The 22179-nt window shown below is 43.9% G+C and overlaps 1 protein-coding gene across 2 annotated transcripts in view; it reads right to left on the reverse strand.

The window, feature by feature from the left end:
- Window positions 1-22179, reverse strand: part of LOC139343749 (slit homolog 1 protein-like) — a 56518-nt gene that overhangs the window by 16569 nt on the left and 17770 nt on the right. For both annotated transcript variants that reach the window (XM_070981531.1, XM_070981539.1), the window contains exons 5-21: window positions 11190-11261; window positions 10410-10481; window positions 10136-10207; window positions 9499-9662; window positions 9264-9411; window positions 8148-8219; window positions 6155-6226; window positions 5703-5774; window positions 5383-5526; window positions 5116-5279; window positions 3985-4008; window positions 3554-3698; window positions 1842-1916; window positions 1402-1545; window positions 1031-1174; window positions 755-921; window positions 373-511 (exon numbers count right to left, since the gene is read on the reverse strand). In XM_070981531.1, the coding sequence (XP_070837632.1) occupies window positions 373-511; window positions 755-921; window positions 1031-1174; window positions 1402-1545; window positions 1842-1916; window positions 3554-3698; window positions 3985-4008; window positions 5116-5279; window positions 5383-5526; window positions 5703-5774; window positions 6155-6226; window positions 8148-8219; window positions 9264-9411; window positions 9499-9662; window positions 10136-10207; window positions 10410-10481; window positions 11190-11261 (1890 nt within the window). The remainder of the gene's footprint in view (window positions 1-372; window positions 512-754; window positions 922-1030; window positions 1175-1401; window positions 1546-1841; window positions 1917-3553; window positions 3699-3984; window positions 4009-5115; window positions 5280-5382; window positions 5527-5702; window positions 5775-6154; window positions 6227-8147; window positions 8220-9263; window positions 9412-9498; window positions 9663-10135; window positions 10208-10409; window positions 10482-11189; window positions 11262-22179) is intronic.

Consider the following 22179-nt stretch of genomic DNA (forward strand, 5'->3'; position numbering starts at 1 on the left):
ATCACGTCTGCATGAAGTCAAACGGCTTCTTCCCCTTGAATGAATATAATTACATTAGCATATGGCAAAGTAAAGTGCATGGTTACTGCAGGCAAACAATCAGAGCATTGATTAAAAAAAAAAAAAAAGTTTTTCAAATAGAATTTCAATTTGTCTGTCGGCCTCACACTGTGTACTAACTGCCTCACCACCCATAATGACAAACTTTTAATCAGGGAAGATAAAAATTGCTGGTGAGAAAATAACAGTTACAACTTTTACTGTACATAATGTCGCTGTATTCGCAGTACACGAATTCATATGCTTTAATTTCCTGATACTGTTTTTTTAATTAAATTCAAAAAGCTGCTGTGGTTCTGTTGTCAGACTCACAGTTCGGTGACGTTGCGGGGGAGTCCTCTGGGCAGAGCCTGCAGGTGTTTGTTGCTGCAGCGGACCACCGCGTCCATACAGGTACACTGGCTGGGACACTGTGGCCCCGGAGCGCAGCTGCTGTCCTCCAGAACTGAACCTGAGCACACATATAGGAGGCTCTGGGCTCAGCTTATAAATGGAAACATCAAGAGGTGATATTTCACATGATGTGGTTATACTGCTGCCGTCACATAAAAACTTCAGAACTCCACCTCTGAGCATTTTGTAGTTTCTTGCTCATCTGTGTGTGTGTGCTCCTCTACAGGTTTCATGTCACAGTGACGATGCTGTGCTCCTATCATGCTATATCTGTGTTTATATTTGAGTGTGCGTATCGTACCGTCCTCGCAGCGGAAATCGGGTACAGCTACGTCCTGCAGAGGGATCTCTCGGAGGAAGGCGGGGCCCTGGCAGCGAGGATTCCCTGTCACGATTCGTCGGCTCCGAAGCCACGCCCCGAACCAGGACAGGCGGCAGTCACAGTTAAAAGGATTGGCCAGAAGATTCCTGATGGACAGAAGAGATGGAGAGCAGGAGACAGACAGGATAAAAGAGATATGCGTGTGTGTGTTTGTGTGTGTGTGTGTGTGTGTGTGTGTGTGTGTGTGTCACTCACAGTGTGGACAGGTTGGGCAGTGTGTCGAAGGCTCCGGGCAGGATGGTGCTTAGCTGGTTGTCATAGAGGGAGAGCAGCCTGACGTTGGCCAGTCCTGTGAAGCTGCCATTATGGATACAGCTGATCTTGTTGTTCCTTAACATCCTACACACACACACACACACACACACACACACACACACACACACACACACACACACACACACACACACACACACACACACACAGAGTCAGATTTGAGAACATTAGGCCTTAAGGTACTGTTGAGGGGACAAATAACAAAAAACTTGCACCTGTCTGAGGTCTTTATGGCTGTAGTTGAGTTACATATGTTTCTCTAATATTAAAGTAGGAGTATGAGGTGCACTCACAGCATGCGTAGCCCCTCCATGCCTCTGAACATGCTCCCTCTCACAGACTCCAGGTGATTGGCTGTCAGGTGAAGCTCCACCACCGAGGAGGCGCCTTCAAACGCCCCATCCTCAATCTCTGAGATCTTGTTGTTGCTCAAGTTACTGCAAGGAGAGAAGATAAAAACCCAAAATAAGAAACGTTTCCCACAGTCTATTGTTTTCTCACATCCTTGGAGATTCAGGCCAATGCACCGACTGAATATGATCATTTAGAAAAAGGAGAACTTGTTCTTGTTACTGTTTTGAGTGGTTTAAAACATTAGAAATCTTCACAAACTACAGCGTAGTCTAGTCCGAATCTCTTTTCCCTCTAAAGGTCACAGTACAGGCGAGACAATGGAAGTTTCTTTAGACGATTGAATGGGTATTCGCCATTGTTGAAGCTTTGAGTGACCTACATTTTCTTGAGCTGCGACAGGCCCTTGAAGGCTCCGGTGGCCTCCAGCACAGAGAGGTCGTTGTTGTTGAGACGCCTACGATGGTCACAGAGAGCAGACATGAGGAGGACAGAGCGAAAACATCATTAGCAGAAGAGCCGGTTCGGAATGTGTGTGTTTGTCCAGTGAGTGTGCATCCATGCAGTATGAGTCCACACACAGCATGTCAACATAGATATCCATAAAGTGTACAGCGTGTGTGTGTGTGTGCGCGCGCGCGTGCACAGGACTGCTGACCCCACAGGGACTGACCATGCTAAAATGCATGCACTTTTAATAAAAGCATCACCCAAATAGAATATGACACACACAGTTACATTATGTATACTGGAGCCCGACTGACATATCAACGAGGTCGAAAACATCAGCTGACATCGGCCAATCACATATTACAATTAATAGAATCGATCAATCAATTAATCGAGAGAAAATTGTATTGAAAACTTTGGTAATAAATTCATTTTCTTTGTGATTTGTCGAGTAAGAATGTCAAACATTTTCTGGTTCCTGCTTCTTAAAAGTGAAGATTTGCTGCTTATCTTTGTTAGTGGCTTATTTTGGACTGTTGGTTTGACCAGACAAACACTTTCAAGATGTTCATTTGTGCTCTATGAACTTGTGGGACTGAACATTAAGGGACTAAAGGAACAAACAAACCAATAAATTGATCTATACTGAAAATAATCAGTAGAGCCAGCCACATACTGTACGCTAGCACTATTATCAGCCCAGAAAACATATACAGTCAATATCTCAGTCTATTGCTGTTAGACAGTACAAATGTTCTGCTCAGGTGCATGTGTTCTGCTTAGGTGCATGTGTTCTGCTCAGGTGCATGTGTTCTGCTCAGGTGCATGTGTTCTGCTCAGGTGCATGTGTTCTGCTCAGGTGTATGTGTTCTGCTCAGGTGTATGTGTTCTGCTCAGGTGCATGTGTTCTGCTCAGGTGCATGTGTTCTGCTCAGGTGCATGTGTTCTGCTCAGGTGCATGTGTTCTGCTCAGGTGTATGTGTTCTGCTCAGGTGCATGTGTTCAGCTCAGGTGCATGTGTTCAGCTCAGGTGCATGTGTTCAGCTCAGGTGTATGTGTTCTGCTCAGGTGTATGTGTTCTGCTCAGGTGCATGTGTTCTGCTCAGGTGCATGTGTTCAGCTCAGGTGCATTTGTTCAGCTCAGGTGCATGTGTTCTGCTCAGGTGTATGTGTTCTGCTCAGGTGTATGTGTTCTGCTCAGGTGCATGTGTTCTGCTCAGGTGCATGTGTTCTGCTCAGGTGCATGTGTTCAGCTCAGGTGCATTTGTTCAGCTCAGGTGCATGTGTTCTGCTCAGGTGCATGTGTTCAGCTCAGGTGTATGTGTTCTGCTCAGGTGCATGTGTTCTGCTCAGGTGTATGTGTTCTGCTCAGGTGCATGTGTTCTGCTCAGGTGCATGTGTTCAGCTCAGGTGCATTTGTTCAGCTCAGGTGCATGTGTTCTGCTCAGGTGTATGTGTTCAGCTCAGGTGTATGTGTTCTGCTCAGGTGCATGTGTTCTGCTCAGGTGCATGTGTTCAGCTCAGGTGCATGTGTTCAGCTCAGGTGCATGTGTTCTGCTCAGGTGCATGTGTTCTGCTCAGGTGCATGTGTTCAGCTCAGGTGTATGTGTTCTGCTCAGGTGTATGTGTTTGTTTATGTCTCACAGCTCTTCAGTGGAGGACGGCAGGTGTTCGGGGAACTTGGTGAGGCGGAGGTTGGAGCAGTCGACCACATTTGCCTCACAGCGACACTTGGCAGGACACACCGGCTTACTGTTACACTCGTAGCTCAGGCGCCTGTCTTCAGTGCCTGCACACACACACATGCCCATGGAGCACAGCTCATTAAGCTCCTGTGTTTAAACTAGGTGGTAAAAGATTTTCATGGTACGATAACCATTTATATGACGATGATGATGATGATGATGATGATGATGATGATTATTAGTTGTAATGACCCTGGAAACTGGAGGGTTTTTTTTTTGGTTGAACAAACTCTTTATCGTAATTCCATGAAACATTTTGCCCTGACAGACATGAAATGTCCAGACATGAAAATCCAGAATATATTAGAACACACAGACAGACATAATCACCTGGGATGTGGTACTGCTCTTTGGCTGCCATGAAAAAGAAAGAGAAACAAAACCATGTCAGTCAAAAGGTTTGAAAGCTTCAAAGAAAACAGACACACACACACACACACACACACACACACACACACACACACACACACACGCACCTCCTGGATGAGGTCTTGTATAAAACTGGCACCGCTAAACTTTAACATTTTTAAAGATGAAAGAAGGCGTGAAACGATCTGTCTCCATGTTTTGCTGTTTTATGGAAGCGTTGTGTCGGCCTGCAAGCAGCTTTCCAGGCCTGGCAGTGGACTAAAGCATTGTGGAGCAGTTTATGTGGTGATCAGAGAGCCTGCCACGGTTTCTCTGGCCAGGGGCTGGCTTCACACACTGGCATGGTGTGGGTGAAGGGAACAGCCGCGAGTTTTCAGTTATAGGTGTCCAGTTACAGTCCGTGACATTAACTCACTGTAACATCTCACTGTCACACTGTTACGCTTTCCAACAAATACTGTAAACTTTCACACATAAACTGACTAAACACACTTGCTCTTGAGGTCTCTTTGTATCACACGCTTCATCAGTGTAAGGGCTTCTCACTGTGTTGCTAAACAAGCTTTGAGCTGCATTTCATATTTGTTCGTCATCTTAACAAGAAAGTCTGCAAATAATAACGGTTCTTGGATCTAAAACAACCAAAGTATGTTCTATATTCTATAGAAGTGGTATTATAGTGGTATTGCTGCTGGAACCTGAACATTTCCTACACTTTAGCCCATCTAGTGCCCTCTAGAAGCTGCAATGGTCATTACACCTCACAATACAAAAGTATCACACAGAATTGCCGGATCTTTGATAACACTGCCTTCTTAAACAATTATCATTGTTGAAGACAGACATAATAAATTTGCAACCTCAAATTTTGAGATTTTAGAGTGTCCTCTTCTTGAGCTTCTTGCCAGAAACAACATGCATTTATAGTTGAAGCACCATAGTCATGAACCCGAGATGAGGGTCCAATCACAGGTTGGATTATCAACTGTAGCTGATAATTCACACTCCTGTCTGTCATTCTTTCTCTTTGTCTCTCTCTCTCTCTCTCTCTCTCACACACACACGCATGCATGCACGCACACACACACTGACCAGAGCAGCGGAACTTGTTGCTCTTGATCTGTGCGATGCGTTTGTTGGCGAGGCGGCGAGGGCTGGCGCAGCGCGCTCCGCTGGTCTCTATGGGGTTAGAACGCAGAAAGTCCGCCAGCCACTTCACATTGCAGTCACACACGAAGGGGTTCTGGGCCAGGTGGCTGATGGGAAATCACAGGGGGCAGGACATCAGTCAGAGCAGAGTGAACGGAGTAGAAGTGAACCACACAGAACTTAAAATGGTATGTGTGAGTGTTTTCTTACAGTGTCTGGATGCTGTGCAGTGAGCTGAAAGTTCCTTTTGCCAGACTCTGGATTTTGTTGTCATACAGCGACAGCAAAGCCAAGTTCTCCAGATCTTTGAACACTGAGGCTCTGATGCAGTGGATCTTATTGGCATTCAGCAACCTGATAAACACAAGAGAACATCTGCATAATGAACCTGATGACATCTCAGATGCCCGGTTTTTGACTTAGCAAAAACTGCACACTGAAGCCGTCTGACACCTGAAATTCCTTCGTGTAAAACACAGTGAGTGTAAATAAGCTCAGACAAATATATGCATGTTGTGGTTTGGACTTACAGCAGCTCCACAGAGGCCAGGCCATCAAACACTCCGCTTGGCAGCTCAGTGATCTTATTACCATACAGAACCCTGCACACAGAGCAGAGGTCATGTTTGTTTGCTTTTTCCCTTAAATGAACCTGTTTTCACATATATTCCATCAGTCTCATGCCACAGCATAGACACAAACAGTGCAGGCGCATATACATGCAGACCTGCAGGCCACCCACTGTGATCGCTGAGGGATGCAAATCCTGATATTTCATAAGGGATCTCTGTTTACAAAGAGCAGGCGCCACTTTTGCATTATTCAGACCAACAGACGCATGAACACATGCATGCGGTGCAAGCATATGGAGGTATAGACAGCCATAATACAGACATATGTAAACACATATTGGAAGAGGCACTCCCATAACACTCCAACAGTTGATTCACACACACGCACAGACAATCTGTGTGCTACTCACAGGGAGTTGAGAGCTCGGAGGCCGTGGAAAGCATCAGGAGCGATCTCAGATATCTGGTTGTTACTCAGGTCTCTGGGAATGAAATGCACATGCAAAAACACTAACAGACTTCAGTCACAGGAGCCAGAAACACTTCTCCTCTGAACTTTGAAAGAACCGCTAAACACTTTGCTTTGTTTTGAAGGTGAAAAGTGTCGTCTTATTTCATGGGCGCCATCAAAGGTCGCAACTTGCATCACTATCCATCCTGTAAGCCATTACAGCAGGAAATCACTGACTGCAACTTCGGCTTAAATAAAGAAGTTCAATTGGTAGTTCTCTCCTGTTTCCAGGAGTGGCCATCAGGACAGCTAGAGCAGGTTTCTCCTTTTCTACCTCTTGAAATCTCACTTTTAAACAAGAGCTTTTAAGGGATTTTTCTGATGATGTTCCTACTTGTTATTGTAGTTAGCTTATGGTTGTGTTCATCTGTGTGTTTGTGATTCTTTTGTAATTTTACTATTTCACATTATCTATTCGACCATTTCATAGCTTTGTTTAAATCTGCGTGTTGTTGTTGAAAAGACCTCTGTAACCGTATTTTGCCAAAAGCGCCACATAAAAAAACATTAGGATCGAAAGTTTCTGAGCACATTTATCGTGATGCATTTTTCCGTGCGTGATTCTCTGGGGTCAAACATACATGAACGGCTTTATTGGTCATTTTTCTAATCTCCAAATTAAATTGAATCAAATAAAAAACGTATAAAGAAGAGAAACTCCACTTCATGAGATGACTGGACCGTAAGTGAGCTTGACTCTCTAAGAGAGCGAGAGCTGCTCCGCTGGCCAACTTGAAGTTTTTACAACTCTGATTTGGTCCCGCCGGCCAAACCACAACGTGTCAGATTATAAGATCCTTGGTTCTGCTGCCACATGTCAGTCGCTCAACTGTCATGATAAATTTTAAGACAAACCACTTAAACCAGTCTGGTAATGTAATCAGCCCCCCTCTTAGGGCTCGGGACGGTTTCATAGTGATGATGTAAGATGACGAGGGGGGAGACAAGGACAAGATCGAGAGGAAAAGGAAAACCACAGAGAGGCAGAGATGGAGAGAGAGAATGATCGAGGATGGAAATGGGCAAAAGAAAAGAGAAAGAAAGATGCAGTGAGAGTGGACAGACCAAAAGCCACAAAGAAAGAAAAGAAAGAAAGAAAACTAAAATAGAGTACAAGGCTATGAAGCTATAAACATTATTATTGTGGTCAAACGTGCGTTTTTTTCAACCAGATCACAGTAATATGTGCTTGATTCATCATGTGAGACCCTTTAAAGGCCTCTGATGGGGGAATGCATGGGCTTGACATAAATCAAGCGCTCCTCCATGCTGAAAATCCACTGGGGCTGTTTGTTACGTGGAGCAGGAAAACCACAGCTCGGTGAACAGTGGAGACAGAGAAAGAAGAGAACGATCCAGTTGGCAGATCAGAGTTTAAAAAATGGAGATTGTCTCAGGGGCATTGCCTCTCTGGAGGCTGAAATACTGTAGTCTCATTGGTTGCGCTGAAATGAAGGGGTGGAGCCTTGAAGCCACAGCCTCTCTGGCTGGATGGTGTCAGCTTAGCTGACTCTCAAACTACCTCTAATGAAGAAAAATGTCCAGCATATTGAATCACTGGACGTCATAATTGCACTGCAAATCACAGCTGAAGAAATATGTTAGTGCTGATGATGAACTTCTTTAATAAATATATCTTCATCTAAAATGTATCTTACTTTAAGTCTACCGTCTCACTTTCAGTCCCCCCACTCGTTATCCCCATGCAGTCCCTGGCCAGATGGGATGTATGCCCTCCTGGACAATATTCTGGTCTGGATCTCCTCCCAATGTACTTAACCTGTCTAAGGGTTCCTTCACTGCTGTCTTATATTTTATATTATGATGGGAAAATAATGATATTGGTGAGTCTTCATCTCTGAGAGTGTATCCTGTTGGGTTAGAGGACTCACATTCGACGAAGCTTCTTGTAAGAGGTGAAGGCGCCCGGAGGAACTGACTTGATGCCATTCTGCTCCAAACGACTGGAGAGAGACAGAGAGACAAAAAAATAGACAGAGACATATAGACAGAGAGAGAGAGACAGAGAGAGAGAGACATTAATGATTTGCCTCCTGTAGGTTGTTAGACACCACAGCACAGCTGCCAGCTGGATGTTCCCTCCATCAATAGGACCGTCTGGAGTTTCCATTCAAAATACTCAAACATTTGTCCACATGCAACATTAATTTAAAGCTCCGTTCTCCTGTCAAATACTGCAGCATGATTCTCATTCAAAGTGAAACTAAAGATCCTTCATATCTTGCAGGAAATGTCAGACAAATTTAAATTCAGAAAATTGTGGGTGAACCTCTCTGTTGTCACATTTCATCCTAAATATTTAGATTTCTCATGGATTATTACTACGATTATTGTGCAAAATTGGTAATTTTGCACAATAAAAGAAGAATTTGGGGTCCAATAAAAACAAAAAAGGACAAAAACTGCAAAAAATACTTAAAGGAAAAAAAATCTCGTAGAAACTGACTGAAGCTTTAGCTTTAGCCGGAGCTAATGTTTCAATGAGTAACTTTTTATGCCATTTTTTTCTATACAAGCAGCATTTACCAAAGAGGCAGCATCACACCTACTGTGTGCTCTGTTTTTGTTTGTCTCAACAGTCTTGTGCTAATCTGTTGATATCACTCGTATCTCCAAACTGTATCACATGCTCAAAATGTTGGATCACACATCAAAACGTTTTACATGTTGGCTAAGCATTAAGCACATATCGCAGCCTGTGGTCTATTTATTCCATTTGTCCACCCCGCCGCGATAAACTGCCCTGTCTTATTCCTGAATGTTAAATACTTCAAAAACCAGTCTGTGTGCAGTCAAAGCAGTTTTCAGTGCTTATTAAGAGTAAGTGGAGAGCATGAAGAAGAACGATGAAGTACCATTACACTTAGATACTGCAAGTAACACTGTACTTTGCTCTTGCTCTTGTTCCAGTGTATAAAAACAGGGGATGTGCGATAATTCAAAACTCATATTGAGATAACATGAGCTCAAAATCAAGTGACAAGTACATCTCTGTCATGGCCTCCGGCAGGTGGGCGGGGATGGCAGTGAGGCCCCTCCCTCGACAGTCCACGATGTTGTTGCTGCAAGAACACATCGGAGGACAGGAGCCGGACGCCAGGCTGCACGGCTGAACGAAGGCGCTGCCGCCGTGACCTATAAATAAACAAACAAACAAAAAAACATGGTTCCAACTTCAACTCCATCCACAGCTGAGTGTGTTGAGTCACTGGGCTGCTGTACCTGAGCAGGCAAAGTCGCTCTTGCGCAGCTCGGCGAGGTTGAGGCCCCTCAGGGAGGGAGGAGAGCTGCACTGAGTGTAGAGGCCTAACGCCGCCCGCTGCCGCAGCCACGGAGACAACCAGGCCAGGTGACAGTCACAGCGCAGAGAGTTCGAGTGCAGGCGACTAGGAGGATGAAGAGGGAGGGAAGGAGGGAGAGAGAGAGAGGGATATGTTGTGAAGGGAAAGAGGATGGATGGCAGTGAAGAAGAAAGGCAAAAGTGAAGGAGGGAGGGGGAATGAAGTGGAAAGAAGGGAACAGTGTGATGAAAGAGAAGAAGAAATGGAGAGAGGGAGGAGTGAAGGAAGGAAGCAAGGGAAGGAGGGAGCAAATGAGAAAAGAGGGTGGAAAAAGGGGGAAATGTGAGGGGAGGAAAGAATAGGTGGGAGGACATGATGGAGGAAAGAAAGAGAAAGGGAAGGAAGTGATGTAGGAGAGAGGAAATGAACCACAACATAAGAAAAAAGGAGAGATGTGCAGAAAAATAAGAGTATTGTTGAATATCTGGCTGTGCTGCTGTTCACATCTCACTGTTCTGTTTCCAGAGAGAACAGTGTGGCATTTTGGGTAACGTAGTGCATTGACGTGAAGGACTCACAAGGTGCGTAGCTTCGGCATGTGGTTGAAACTGGAGACCGGGATGCTGCTGATGTTGTTGTTGTTCAGTGTGCTGGGAGGGAGGGAGACACAGAAACAGAGAAAAAGGGGGGAGAGAGAGAGAGAGTGGGGGAGACAGAACAATCAAAATGGGAAGAGTGGAGGATCCAGAGAGGAGCAAAAATAACAGAGGGAGCGAGGAACGGTGGGAGAAAAGATGGGAGATGCTAAACAATGTTTATCTGAAACGCATCAGCTTGAAAGTGGATACTCACAGAACCTCCAGAGATCGGAGAGCTCTGAACGCCCCCTCCTCTATACAGCTGATGTGGTTTTTATCCAGCTGACTGTGAATGAAAAGAACCAGAACACCAGAATGATGCACATTTAGTTCATCAGTTAAACACAGCAATTAATCAATCAAGTCATCAATCTTTTTTTTTATGTGTACTGGAGCATCTTCTGCCGCTTTCACACAGAGTTCCCTTCAGGCACCGTCAGTGATTTTCATTATCCACACATGCAGCTACAGTCAGGAGCGTGTCAGTCTTGCACCTTGTCACATCATGGCAATGCTGGAACAGACACAGCAAGGGACTGTCCAGCAGATGGCAGTGATGCAACACTTATGGATGCCAACTGCCACAATACCCAAGAGAAGAAGAAGAAGAAGAAGAAGAAGAAGAAGAAGAAGAAGAAGAAGAAGAAGAAGAAGAAGAAGAAGGATGTATGTGAATGTGACAGAGTAAGTCTGTAATTATTTGGTGCAGATTTCCCTGAATATTGATCCCTCCTCCCTGTCACACATGACCCCATGCAGGAAATGAACATTTCAGGGATAGACTGCGTGTGTGTGTGTGTGTGTGTGTGTGTGTGTGTGTGTGTGTGTGTGTGTGTGTGTGTGTGTGTGTGTGTGTGTGTGTGTGTGTGTGTGTGAAAGGAGCTTTAAATGAATTCAAATTAAATGAATTTAATTTCTTATAGAAGATTCTAAGAAGACTCTTTCTTTTTCTTCTATCCACTGTGTGTGTGTGTTTGTGTGTACTTTAACACACAGGTTTTTCAGGTCCGTGGCTCCTCTGAAGGCTCTTCTTGGAATGGCCTGGATGAAATTTTCACTCAGGTCCCTGAAAAACAAGAAAACAGAGAGAGAAACTTGATGTTGAGAGATTCTGATTTCATTGTATTTACTGTATATTCAACAGTTCGATTGCATGTGTTAGCACATGCAACATGCTCAGCTGATGCTTTGGTAGCACATGGTTTGACCAACCAGTCTGTAAAATCTTCAATTATACCCATGTCCTTCTATTGCACAATGTAGTTATTCTTTGATTCGTTTGATTTGGTACCAAGTCCATTCACTCCTTGGATAACCCTGACCTGGATGACTAATCCTTACAGACACCTTGATAAGATTATTACACTTGTGCCATTAAAGGACATTGATGATAGAGACTCCACCATATCGTCTTCTTCATCTGTGGAAGACTAATGACTTACCAGTGATCCCATTCCTGTCTGCCATACAGAGAAACATTTGAAACAAATATAATGTACATAAAAAAAACTTCTAAAACCAGTACACATTTAGAACGTTGTAAAGTTTCAGATCTTAATATCTCTGGTCATGCAGTGATTTTCAGGTCATTACCAGCTAGTTTCAGACCAATCTAAACAATGCTTTTTCTTTATCTTAATGTTGTTTATCCCCTTGGCCCAAAGGGTTCTAGGGAGCAGAAATCAGACTGCTTATCCCCCAGAGATGGTCACATGTGCTTCACCAAGCCGCCCAAGCAGAGGGAGAGATGCAGTGCTACAGACTGACAGTGTAGGAAAGCAGCAGCGGCACTGCAATGCAAATTCATTTTTTAGGCTGTTTCATTTTCTAAAATGGTCAAATTTGTGTATCCAGTCTGACAGCAGCAGAGCCCATCTGATAAAAGCATAACTAAAGGGATGAAAAATGTGTGTGTGTGTGTGTGTGTGTGTGTGTGTGTGTGTGTGTGTGTGTGTGTGTGTGTGTGTGTGTGTGTGTGTGTGTGTGTGTGTCAGATAAACCACAGGGGAGGATGTACATCATCTCTGGCTGCCCTGGAGGACCTCAGACACACTCCATTAACGTCAGGGTCAAACCAGAGAGCCTGACAGAGGAGGAAGCTCCCACTTACCGAGAACCACACTGCTGATATAATACTGTTTCACATCCAGCCTCAAAAACCACGTTTTTGTGAAAGCAGATTAAATTCGCACAACAGTTTACCGTTTTCTCTGCAGAACAGGACAGTGAAGAAATGAGCAAACCGGTAAAATACTGTCTGTCTGTTTCCACTTCCAAGACAAACTGATATTGTACTGTTTGAAATGCTTTGAATACTTATTGTATTAATTAGCACCACGTTACACTACAACAGACCCATAATGTCGATATCTTTACAGTTTAACACATTAAAATGTCAAGTGTGCCCGGGGGGTGGCACTAACAGGCAAAATGGTACATGCTAACATGTTAAACATCAGTGTGTCAATGTCTTAACAGTGTCAAGTTGGATACAAACATAACTGTAGTTACAGTATGTTAGCTTGATAATGTTAGCATTCTGCTTAAAGCACAGCTGAGTCCAGTCAAGACTGACCCTGTAAAGCTGAGCCTAACAAGCTGAGTCTGGGATGTCCTTACATGGCCACCGTACACAGAATAAGCCCTTTGTTTTGGGGAAGGTTATGGTATGCTTTTTTCTGGCACCACCCTCAGAATAAACTTTACTTTATTTGCCCCACTTGTGGTAAAGATCTAAGAGGCTGGTGACCCTTGTCATACAATATGCTGATGTTTAGGGTCATGCAGGGGATATTTGAGGGAATAAAGCATAGTGTATGGGAGAAGAGCTGTGCAACATGTTTAATTTTGAGGGATCTAAAAACAGCAAAGTTTCTCTTCATTCTGATCCACCCAACAATTTTATTTTCTTTTTGAATTGAGCATCACAGTCTTTATGGAGGCTACCACAACTATAGATGCAGATGTGTCAGCCACAATAGCCGATCTGTGTCCAGTCAATCTGTGCACTCACTTTTCTGTCAGTTGCATTTGTTCCTGTCAAAGGTTCAGCAGTAAACCAGAGGTCTCCTCTGTGTGGCCAAACCAGAGGAAGTATCATGGAGAGGTCAGTGGTTGAAAGCAGCGAGGCAGCTCAAAAGAAAACACATCAGCTCAACAAAACAAGACCAAAGTAAATAAGCTAAAGTGAACCTGACACTGTCTGAGGTTTAACGGTGTTGCTGAAGCTCAGCAGCGTCTGAGACATGAAGCAACCAGTGAAGGAGGTGATGAGGGATATACGGAGTGACAGAACAGTCAAAGGAAGACGAGCTGATGGATAGACACATGAAAATGGGTGAGGTGGTGCAGGACAAGGAGTGACATAAGCAAGAACATCTATTAAAAGGGAAAAAAGCAGCAGGTTGAGGTGGTTCAGCATCCGACCTGTCCAGCTGGGAGACCCCAGAGCAGACCCAGAGCACAGTCAAGGAATCATATATCCCACCTGGTGTGTAAACACTCTGAGGTATACCTGGAGAAGCTGAAGGACTGGGCTGAGGCTGCTTAAGTCAGTCACCCAAACCCAGATGGTCAGCGAAAGTGGATTGAGAGACGAAAGGAAAACTAGCAAATTAAGAGTGTGAAGGAGGAAAAAAATGACAGTATAAGAGTCAAAGAGAGAGAAGAAAGAAGACAACAAGACTAGGGGACAAGCTGGAGCAGAAGAGAGGGACTGTTATGGTGACAGGGACAGAGAGAGAAATGGAGGCCTGATGGAAAGAGACGGAGGAGAACAGAGATGAAGTCCAGTTGAACTAAAGGCCAGTGAACCAAACTAAGCCTTTGTTCTTGTCTGTCAGTCCCTCGCTGTTCACTTCCAGTAAACTTTATATATCCACTCATGGATAGAAGCAGCAGAAAACCAATGTTTTTAAAGGATTTTATTTCTGTTATTATTTATCTGCAATAGAAAGAGGAAAACAGCTCCGCTAAGAAACATGTCTGCCAACACAACAGTATGTGGTTTCAAAGTCTGAACGCTGGTCTTTTCAGGAAACACAGCTGGAAACTTTTTAGGACTCAGTTTCTGAATCAGTAATTTAATGCAACAAAAACATACAGCAGCTTTGAAAAAGCACAATAAGATGTGATGTCAACTGCGACAGATTACCCATCTCAATATAGTTTTTTTGTTTGTTTTTTGTAAAGCACTTTGCTGCAATTCCTGTATGAAAGCTGCTATGCAAACAAAGTGTATTATTATTAGCAGCAGTGTATTTGGCTGACAGCCAAATGGTTGTGACCATTTCAGTAGAAAGTCTAAATAGCAGCATTGCACATCAAAATGAGTGCCTTCGTTATTAGCAGCATTTCCTTATTCTCGTTTTCCTTCTTTCCTTCGTTCTCAGCTATTTTTTCATAAAGTGTTTTCTTGTATTTCTGCAGATGTTTGTGAGAGCGTTTGATTCTGTGGGTGCTTGGGAGCTCAGGCACCCATGGGGGACTTTGAGCACCTACAGGGAAATGAAACTGTCAGTCGACAATATCGGGATAATTGGACATGGCAGAAAATAAGCCAAGCAGAGCGGTAACTGTGAGTCAAACCTGTGTCCATGCTGATATTAAACCATCTTGGTGTCCAGACATTCCCCTTTAGGTTTTCGACTTAAAACAATTATATAAAACACAACATCATTTTATCATCACCCTCTAATTTGCTGCCATCCGACCTATTTGGCTTTTACAAGGCAACAATGACAATAATAGAGGCAGATGCAAACAGTGTAAACACTCTACATCTAAATACCAGCGCATGGGCACCTAGTGGGAAATGCAAATGCAGAAGTAAAAGGTATTTTACATGTAGCATAGAACTAAAACATGCAAAACAGTTAGGTCCTGGAGACATACACTGACCCTAACCCTAAATACTGAGACAGAACTCAGCAATTTTGTAATTGAGGACCCGATTTTGGACCCAATTGCACCAGCTGTCCTCATTTAAGTGGCCCTGAGTCGATGTCCCTGAAAGTAGCCTAAGTCAAATTAACACACACACAGATTTGTTAGGTTTTCATCACTTCTGGCGACACTACATAGACTTACATTCATTTCCTGGGGACTTATCCAAACCATAACCACCTGCCAAACCCTAAGCCTGACTTTAACCCAAATCTTCACCCAAAAATTTCATGATTTACATTATGGGGACCTGAATTTTGTCCACAAGTAAGGCAAGTCCACACATTGGGAGTGTATAAACAGATTTATACCCCCACAACGTGAGTAATACATGGGTTTGACAAACGCACGCACGCACGCACGCACGCACGCACGCACGCACGCACGCACGCACGCACGCACGCACGCACGCACGCACACACACACACACGCACACACACACACACACACACACACACACACACACCAATATTAAGGATGCTTTCCCATCAGGTTGTCAAGGTATCTGTTGCCAGGACATCAGTAGGCTGGATATGATGTTTACTGGAGGGAAACAAAGACTGGTCACAGCTGGACGTGTGTGTGTGTGTGTGTGTGTGTGTGTGTGTGTGTGTGTGTGTGTGTGTGTGTGTGTGTGTGTGTGTGTGTCTGGACAGTAGGTAGTCTCATAATATTTACTCTCTCTCCTGCTATCTCTTCTATTCATTTTCTGATCCGTTCTATCACCTCTTGTGTCCCTGTCCTCTCTCCCCTCTGTCCTTCCTCCCTCCTCTTCATCCTCTCATTGTTCCACCGTCTCCTCTGTTATTTCAATATCCTCTTCCTTCCATCCCTCCCTCCCCGCTCACAGCAGAGGGTGAGAAAGGTAAACTTTCCCACTCGATCCCTGCCCGTCTTCTACACGTCATCTTTCCATCCTCTCCGGGTCAAACACGGGTTAGTTTCAGTCATCTCATTGGTCAGAGGCATCCCAGCTGTCACGGTTATTTCCCTTCATGAACAAAACTGTTGGCCGAAGGTTTGATTTTGCCTGCCAGACGTTTCGTAGGATCCCTGACTGTTATATAAATATGCTCTCCAACTTATCAATTATTTTTCATAATAGTGTGACGCTTTGCACAGAAAGTCAGCCAGTTAAGTATTAATACAATACTGTAGGTGTTTGCTTTTGGCCCGTGGCCCACTATTAAGTCCTTCTCTCTCTCTCTCTCACACACACACACACACACACACACACACACACACACACACACACACACACATACACACACACACACACACACACACACACACACACACACACACACACACACACACACACACACACTCTGTCTTGTTTGACCTTGCTTCAGGCAGGTCAGCAGACAGAATCAGAGCAACAACATAGTTAATATTTTATTGTCATAGTCTGGTTCCCTCCTCAACCTGACACACACACACACACACACACACAGTGCAAACAACTTGAATAAGTTATCATCCGCACAACCGAAAAAACATACAAAAAACATACAGAGAAACAGTCAGAGGAGGAAAGAGAAGTGATGAAAGGGAGATGCACAAGGGGAGAGAAAAACAAAAGTTAAAACCAGATGTGAAGCACAAAAAAGAAGAAATAACAAGACTGATGCAGCATCAGGATGCAGACAACTGTGGTCGAGTAGAAAACCACAGTTAGAGAGGATGACCCTGAAAAGACCTGCCACACACACCCAGACACGCACGCACGCACGCACGCACGCACGCACACTCACACTCATCACCTGTAGCTTGAAAGGTGACTCTGGAAAGAAAAAGAAAAAGTTCTCCACTGTCAATCTGTAACATCATTACAGAGTGAAGAGAAATCTTAATGCAGCAAACTCTAACTTTGTGGCAACCACTGGGGGGGGCAGGGGGGGGCATAAAGACATCGTTTTCCCAGTCTGGAGGTGGAAGAACTGGGATGAACTGGAATGCAGAGGGATGAAAAGGCGCAAATCTCAGGTTCCTGCGACATGACATGTTCATCTATCTCATATTTGTCCACTTCATTTTGGCCATGTAACAAATGCTGTGGAGAAGCGAAGCACTAAACTACCCAGTGTACGCCTTTGTTTGACCAACAGAGCAGCAAAACAGATGCGTTCTCATATTAATATGAACATGTGACCATTTGTTTTTGTGGCCAGGCATTGTTCAAACCCACATTTGATGCAGATCTCTTTGTCTTTGGGGTCTGAATGTTCTAATTATTGTGATTACTGGAGCAGGGAGATACAGAATATAAGATATGATGTCAAACAATTTATTGATTACGTTCTAACATGAAAACTAGAGAGAGTGTGAGGAGAAAAGTTTAAAAGATGAAAGAACAGCAGATGTCATAACAAAAGGAAAACAGAGAGAGCGGCTGAGAGAAAATCTTGTTTTACTTCTGAAGCCCACAAACATTCATTTTTCTCATCTCCCTTCTGTCTCTGTGTCAGCCACAGAGCTGCAGGCGGAGAGCTCACAGACAAAACAGAACATGAAGGAGCAAAACACACACACACCACACACATGCTAAATATTAGCCTCACACAACAACCAGAGGAACATGACTGCCTCTTAATTCAACACAATCCGAGCACATTACGCCACAGACACGCTACCACACTCGCGCACACAGACGCAAGCGCACTTCATAGCATAAGCGTGACAAACTTGCATGTTCCTATTAGTGGACACAAACATGAGTACACTGGGTAAACATACATTACCCACAGCCACTAAACTGAGAAGGATCATGACCTGATGGCACGAAGGAGGCTGTAACCAGAGCGACAGACCAAACTCCAGCAGCTCGAGGAGTAAATATTGTCTTCTTGACCTTTCTTGATTTCTTTCTCTCTCTCTCTCTCTTCATCTTCATTCTAGCTTTGAAATAAAGGAATCTAAGTGTGCAATGATGAAAAGTGACTTCACTCATGTGTGCATGTTCCCTGTGTGGTGGAGAGAAAGGTGATGTGAGATGTGATCATTCACACGTTGTTCCTGCAGCCTCAGAATCACTTCAGGATCTACTTCGTGATGTTGGGAGCCCAGTTTTATTGACCAATCACAGACAGCCACACTGCATTTCACTTACAGGAAACATGAAAACATGAACTCTCTTCAATCAAAGTACAGCTCATCTGAAGTTTTGCAACTTTCAACAAGTGACTATTGCGTGTGTGTGTGTGTGTGTGTGTGTGTGTGTGTGTGTGTGTGTGTGTGTGTGTGTGTGTGTGTGCAACCACAGTATTTCCTTAAAAAGAGAATAAAGGACATTCTTTCCTCCTCTCAACGCTCTGTTGAGGTGGGTTTTTCCTTTTTAGAAACAGTGTTAATGCACTAAATGGGAGGTTCTGACGCAGTGAACATAAGTCACATGACTGATCAGCTGTTTCTGCTTGAAGACACGAAGAAGAAGAAGAAGAAGAAGAAGAAGAAGAAGAAGAAGAAGAAGAAGAAGAAGTAGAAGAAGAAGAAGAAGAAGAAGAAGCTTTTTCTGATGTCGTCGTCTTCCCAAATATTCCCAACGATCTTCATCTTCATAGTCTTCGTCTCCTAATTTGCATTTTCTTTGCTAGCTATTGTCTTTTCCATCCTCCCAGTATTTCTTCTGCAGTGTATAGAGGCCTTATCTCCTCTTCTTCTTGTCACCTCCATCTTTACTTCCTGTTCTTTCCTTCACTACACCCATTCTTCACTCTCTCTTTGCTGTCCTCCTTCCTTTTCTCCTTCCTGCCCTCCATCAAGACATCGGTCTGTGCTCCATCTTTTTCTACTCTCTTCCTCTAGCCTTGCTTCTTTCCTTCCATGCTTCATTTCACTCCATCCATCCATCCACAGGGGAGCAGAGAGCTTAATTGAAAAACCCCACTGGTGGATGAGGGAAAGGAGATGGGGGGAAGAAAATAACAATGAGGGGAAAGAAAAGGATGAGGAGGAGGAAAAGAAGGAGGAAACCCCAGCAGGAGAGAGAGAGAGAGGATGAAAATGAAACAATAGAGACGATATGCGAAAGCTGAATGTGATCATCTGCTGCCTCTCTCTAATATTTGTCTTCGTGCCAATCTAAGATTAGCGACTGGCTGTTTGAACAGTCATGAGTGTGTTTTTTTCCCATCATGCTTTTCCCTCCGCTCTCACCATGTCAGCTTTACTTTGGACGGACATGACAGGAGAAATCACCGCTGCTGACCTAACCTCTCCCTCTCACACACACTCACAGCTAAAGAAAAACAGCTGAGGAGGTTTTTGTAAAGGGAGTGATGCTCTCTGTCCTCGCCACAGATGCTGTTCTCCAGTGTGAAGCTGTTACCACAAACAGTGGGGAGCGTCCCACGGTCCCAGCTTTAAGAGCACTATAATTCTGGGAAAATCCTTCTCCTGTGTGTTGTGCAAGGACGGCTTCAGTCCTGCAGGTAATGTAAACACAGAAATGCATGCATGTGCAAATGGACTGAACTGCTGTCGAGCCAAAGCCCCTCTTAGCTGTGTTTTTAACGTTAAGTTTTAGCATGGGAAGGGCTATTAATTATCAATTAAATATAATACTATAATATGGAGTGGCCTGGTAGCTGAATAGTTGCAGCACATGCCACTTAACCACAGTTTGGTTCAATTCCTGCGTAGGACCTTTGTTGCATGTCATACTCCCATTTCTCCCGTGACATCTCCTGTCTGCCTCTTGTTTTGGTTTCATGGCACATTTACTGTATGTGAACTTTCATCAACCTCGTTTCCAGCTGCACCAGAGAACAAACAACAACTCTGATAGATGCGCTGTACACAAACTGCCCAGCATCAAGTGAATCCAAGCATCCAGAAGGCTCTATGGTTTATGTGAGTGGAAACTGTACTCTAAAAGCGCACAACAACAAAGACTGGACTCCCAAAGCTGGAGATTAATTAACATTTCATATTTTCTGCTGCTGCTGCTACCCAACAAAGCTCCTGCATCGCACAAGCACTGTAACATGGTGCAGGATGTGACGCAGGGTGCATGGCACAAGTCAGCTTCATCTATATAGCCAAGGGGCTTTACAGGGGGCTTAAAAATGGGCGTATAAATGCATCTTTTCATTTAATGATATCTGATATCTTTATCTTAAAGTTATATAGACTCAGTTAATATTAAAATAGTATCTGTGGTGGATATTTATTCATTAAATGAACTAATTTCAACATTCAAAATAGTGTCTGTGCTTCAGTTTAATTCACTCTTATTTCTTCAGAACATGCACACAGACAATGTGGAGAAAATGCAGGCAGTCACACACAGATTTTACAGATCCACATGCACCCAATTATCTGACAACACAGTGAGACAGCAGACAGTGCATAAAATTGCATAAATGCAAAATTATCACACAGGCAAACACAAAATTAATTCATGCATGTGCAGACACACTTTCTCTCACTCTTGCAGACACACTTATAAATAATTAGATCACCCGATCAGACACAGAAACACAACAGACACTGCTGCTGTACAGATGCAAATCTGTGTAATTAGCACACAGACACACGTACAAAAACAGACAATTATACTGTACAAATGCAAATACAAGCAATTATCACACATACATACACACATGACTCCAGCGTGCTCTTCCTCTCTCTCAAATTCGTCGGGTAAACAGCGAGGTCACATTCGGCTAGCCTCTAAACAGCCGCAGCCCGGCAGCTGCCATCACCACCTCTGTCAGCTTCACACCGTTAATTAGGCGCCCTCAGATGCCAATCAAGTGCACTAATGAGGACAGCTCTGCCTTTCCGCCTAACGAGAGAAAGTCTCCAAGCATCTGAGGGGAAAGTTATTGTAACCGCAAGGACACACACGAAAGGACACATTAAATCATGCACACACCAGTTTAGATTTTCATTATATAGGTGCATCTTTTTGCTTTTGACTGCTTTTATTTTACTTTTTTTTTTTGCGCCTTATTCATTTTAACTCAGAAAGGTGTGGGAGGAGGGAGTCTACGATGATGCAGCACTCAGTCGCAGTTACTCACTGACTTTTAGCCTGAGAAATACATGAATGCATTTTCTTACATACAAAACATTGATAGATTTTTAAAATATTTTCTTCTTTCCTCCCTTTTCTGGCGCTTTTCTGGTGTATGACATCCCCCATGCGCTCATGCGTTTGCATGACATACAGTAAAGTAAGGGGCAACCTGCTCATCAAAGCATTGCTCCACAGCACAACTAGTGGTCAAAAACTCCACATGGCAGCTTAAGCAACCTCAAACAGGATCACATTCAGATTTGGGCAGACTTCACTCATAAACATCAACATGATTGATTGGGGTCACAAAGCTTTATGTTGCTGTTTACTTTTCCCGTATACATTTTCAGATTATTGCTTTGTTTACTCCTTATGAAGGAATTGACAGGAGGTCTTGGTGGTGGTCTGTCTTATGATGTGAATCCCATCAATCCACAGTCAAAGCGCACCTGCAGAAGCTCTGTTTCCGCTGGCTAACCACACAGTTCAGCTCCAGGTGAAGGTGAGTATATGTGTGTGAGGGGGAGACATCGAGATGGACTCATAATTCTTGGGTTCCCCTGGGCTAAAGGGAGGGGGGTACCCTGGTACACACACACGCACATGTGCGCACATTCAGGCAGCCTCTGGGTACCATCAAACACACAAAGGACTGTTACTGGGTGTGGAGCGAACCCTTCACACATCCAGACAGAACCAACAAAAGACTGGAGAGAGAAAGAGAGAGAGAGATGAGTCTACAAAATCAAGAAAAGGAATGAAGGAATGAAGTAACCAGACAGAGGCATAGAGGAAAGAGTGAGTGGATATGGGAGGAAGACGAGCTGACAGGAAACCAAGCACACTGAGGAGAAAGCTGCGATCATGTGATCGCGGTGATTAATCAGAACACCACTGCAGCACGCCTCCTGACACTGAGCCGGTGTTGATATGACAACCTACACCAACAGCGAAAAGCTGAAATTTAAGATGCAACATTTTGTCAAATCCAAACCTAAATGTCTTTCTAGTATCACTG

Source organism: Chaetodon trifascialis, chromosome 2, assembly GCF_039877785.1.
Source record: "Chaetodon trifascialis isolate fChaTrf1 chromosome 2, fChaTrf1.hap1, whole genome shotgun sequence".
NCBI lineage: Eukaryota > Metazoa > Chordata > Actinopteri > Chaetodontiformes > Chaetodontidae > Chaetodon > Chaetodon trifascialis.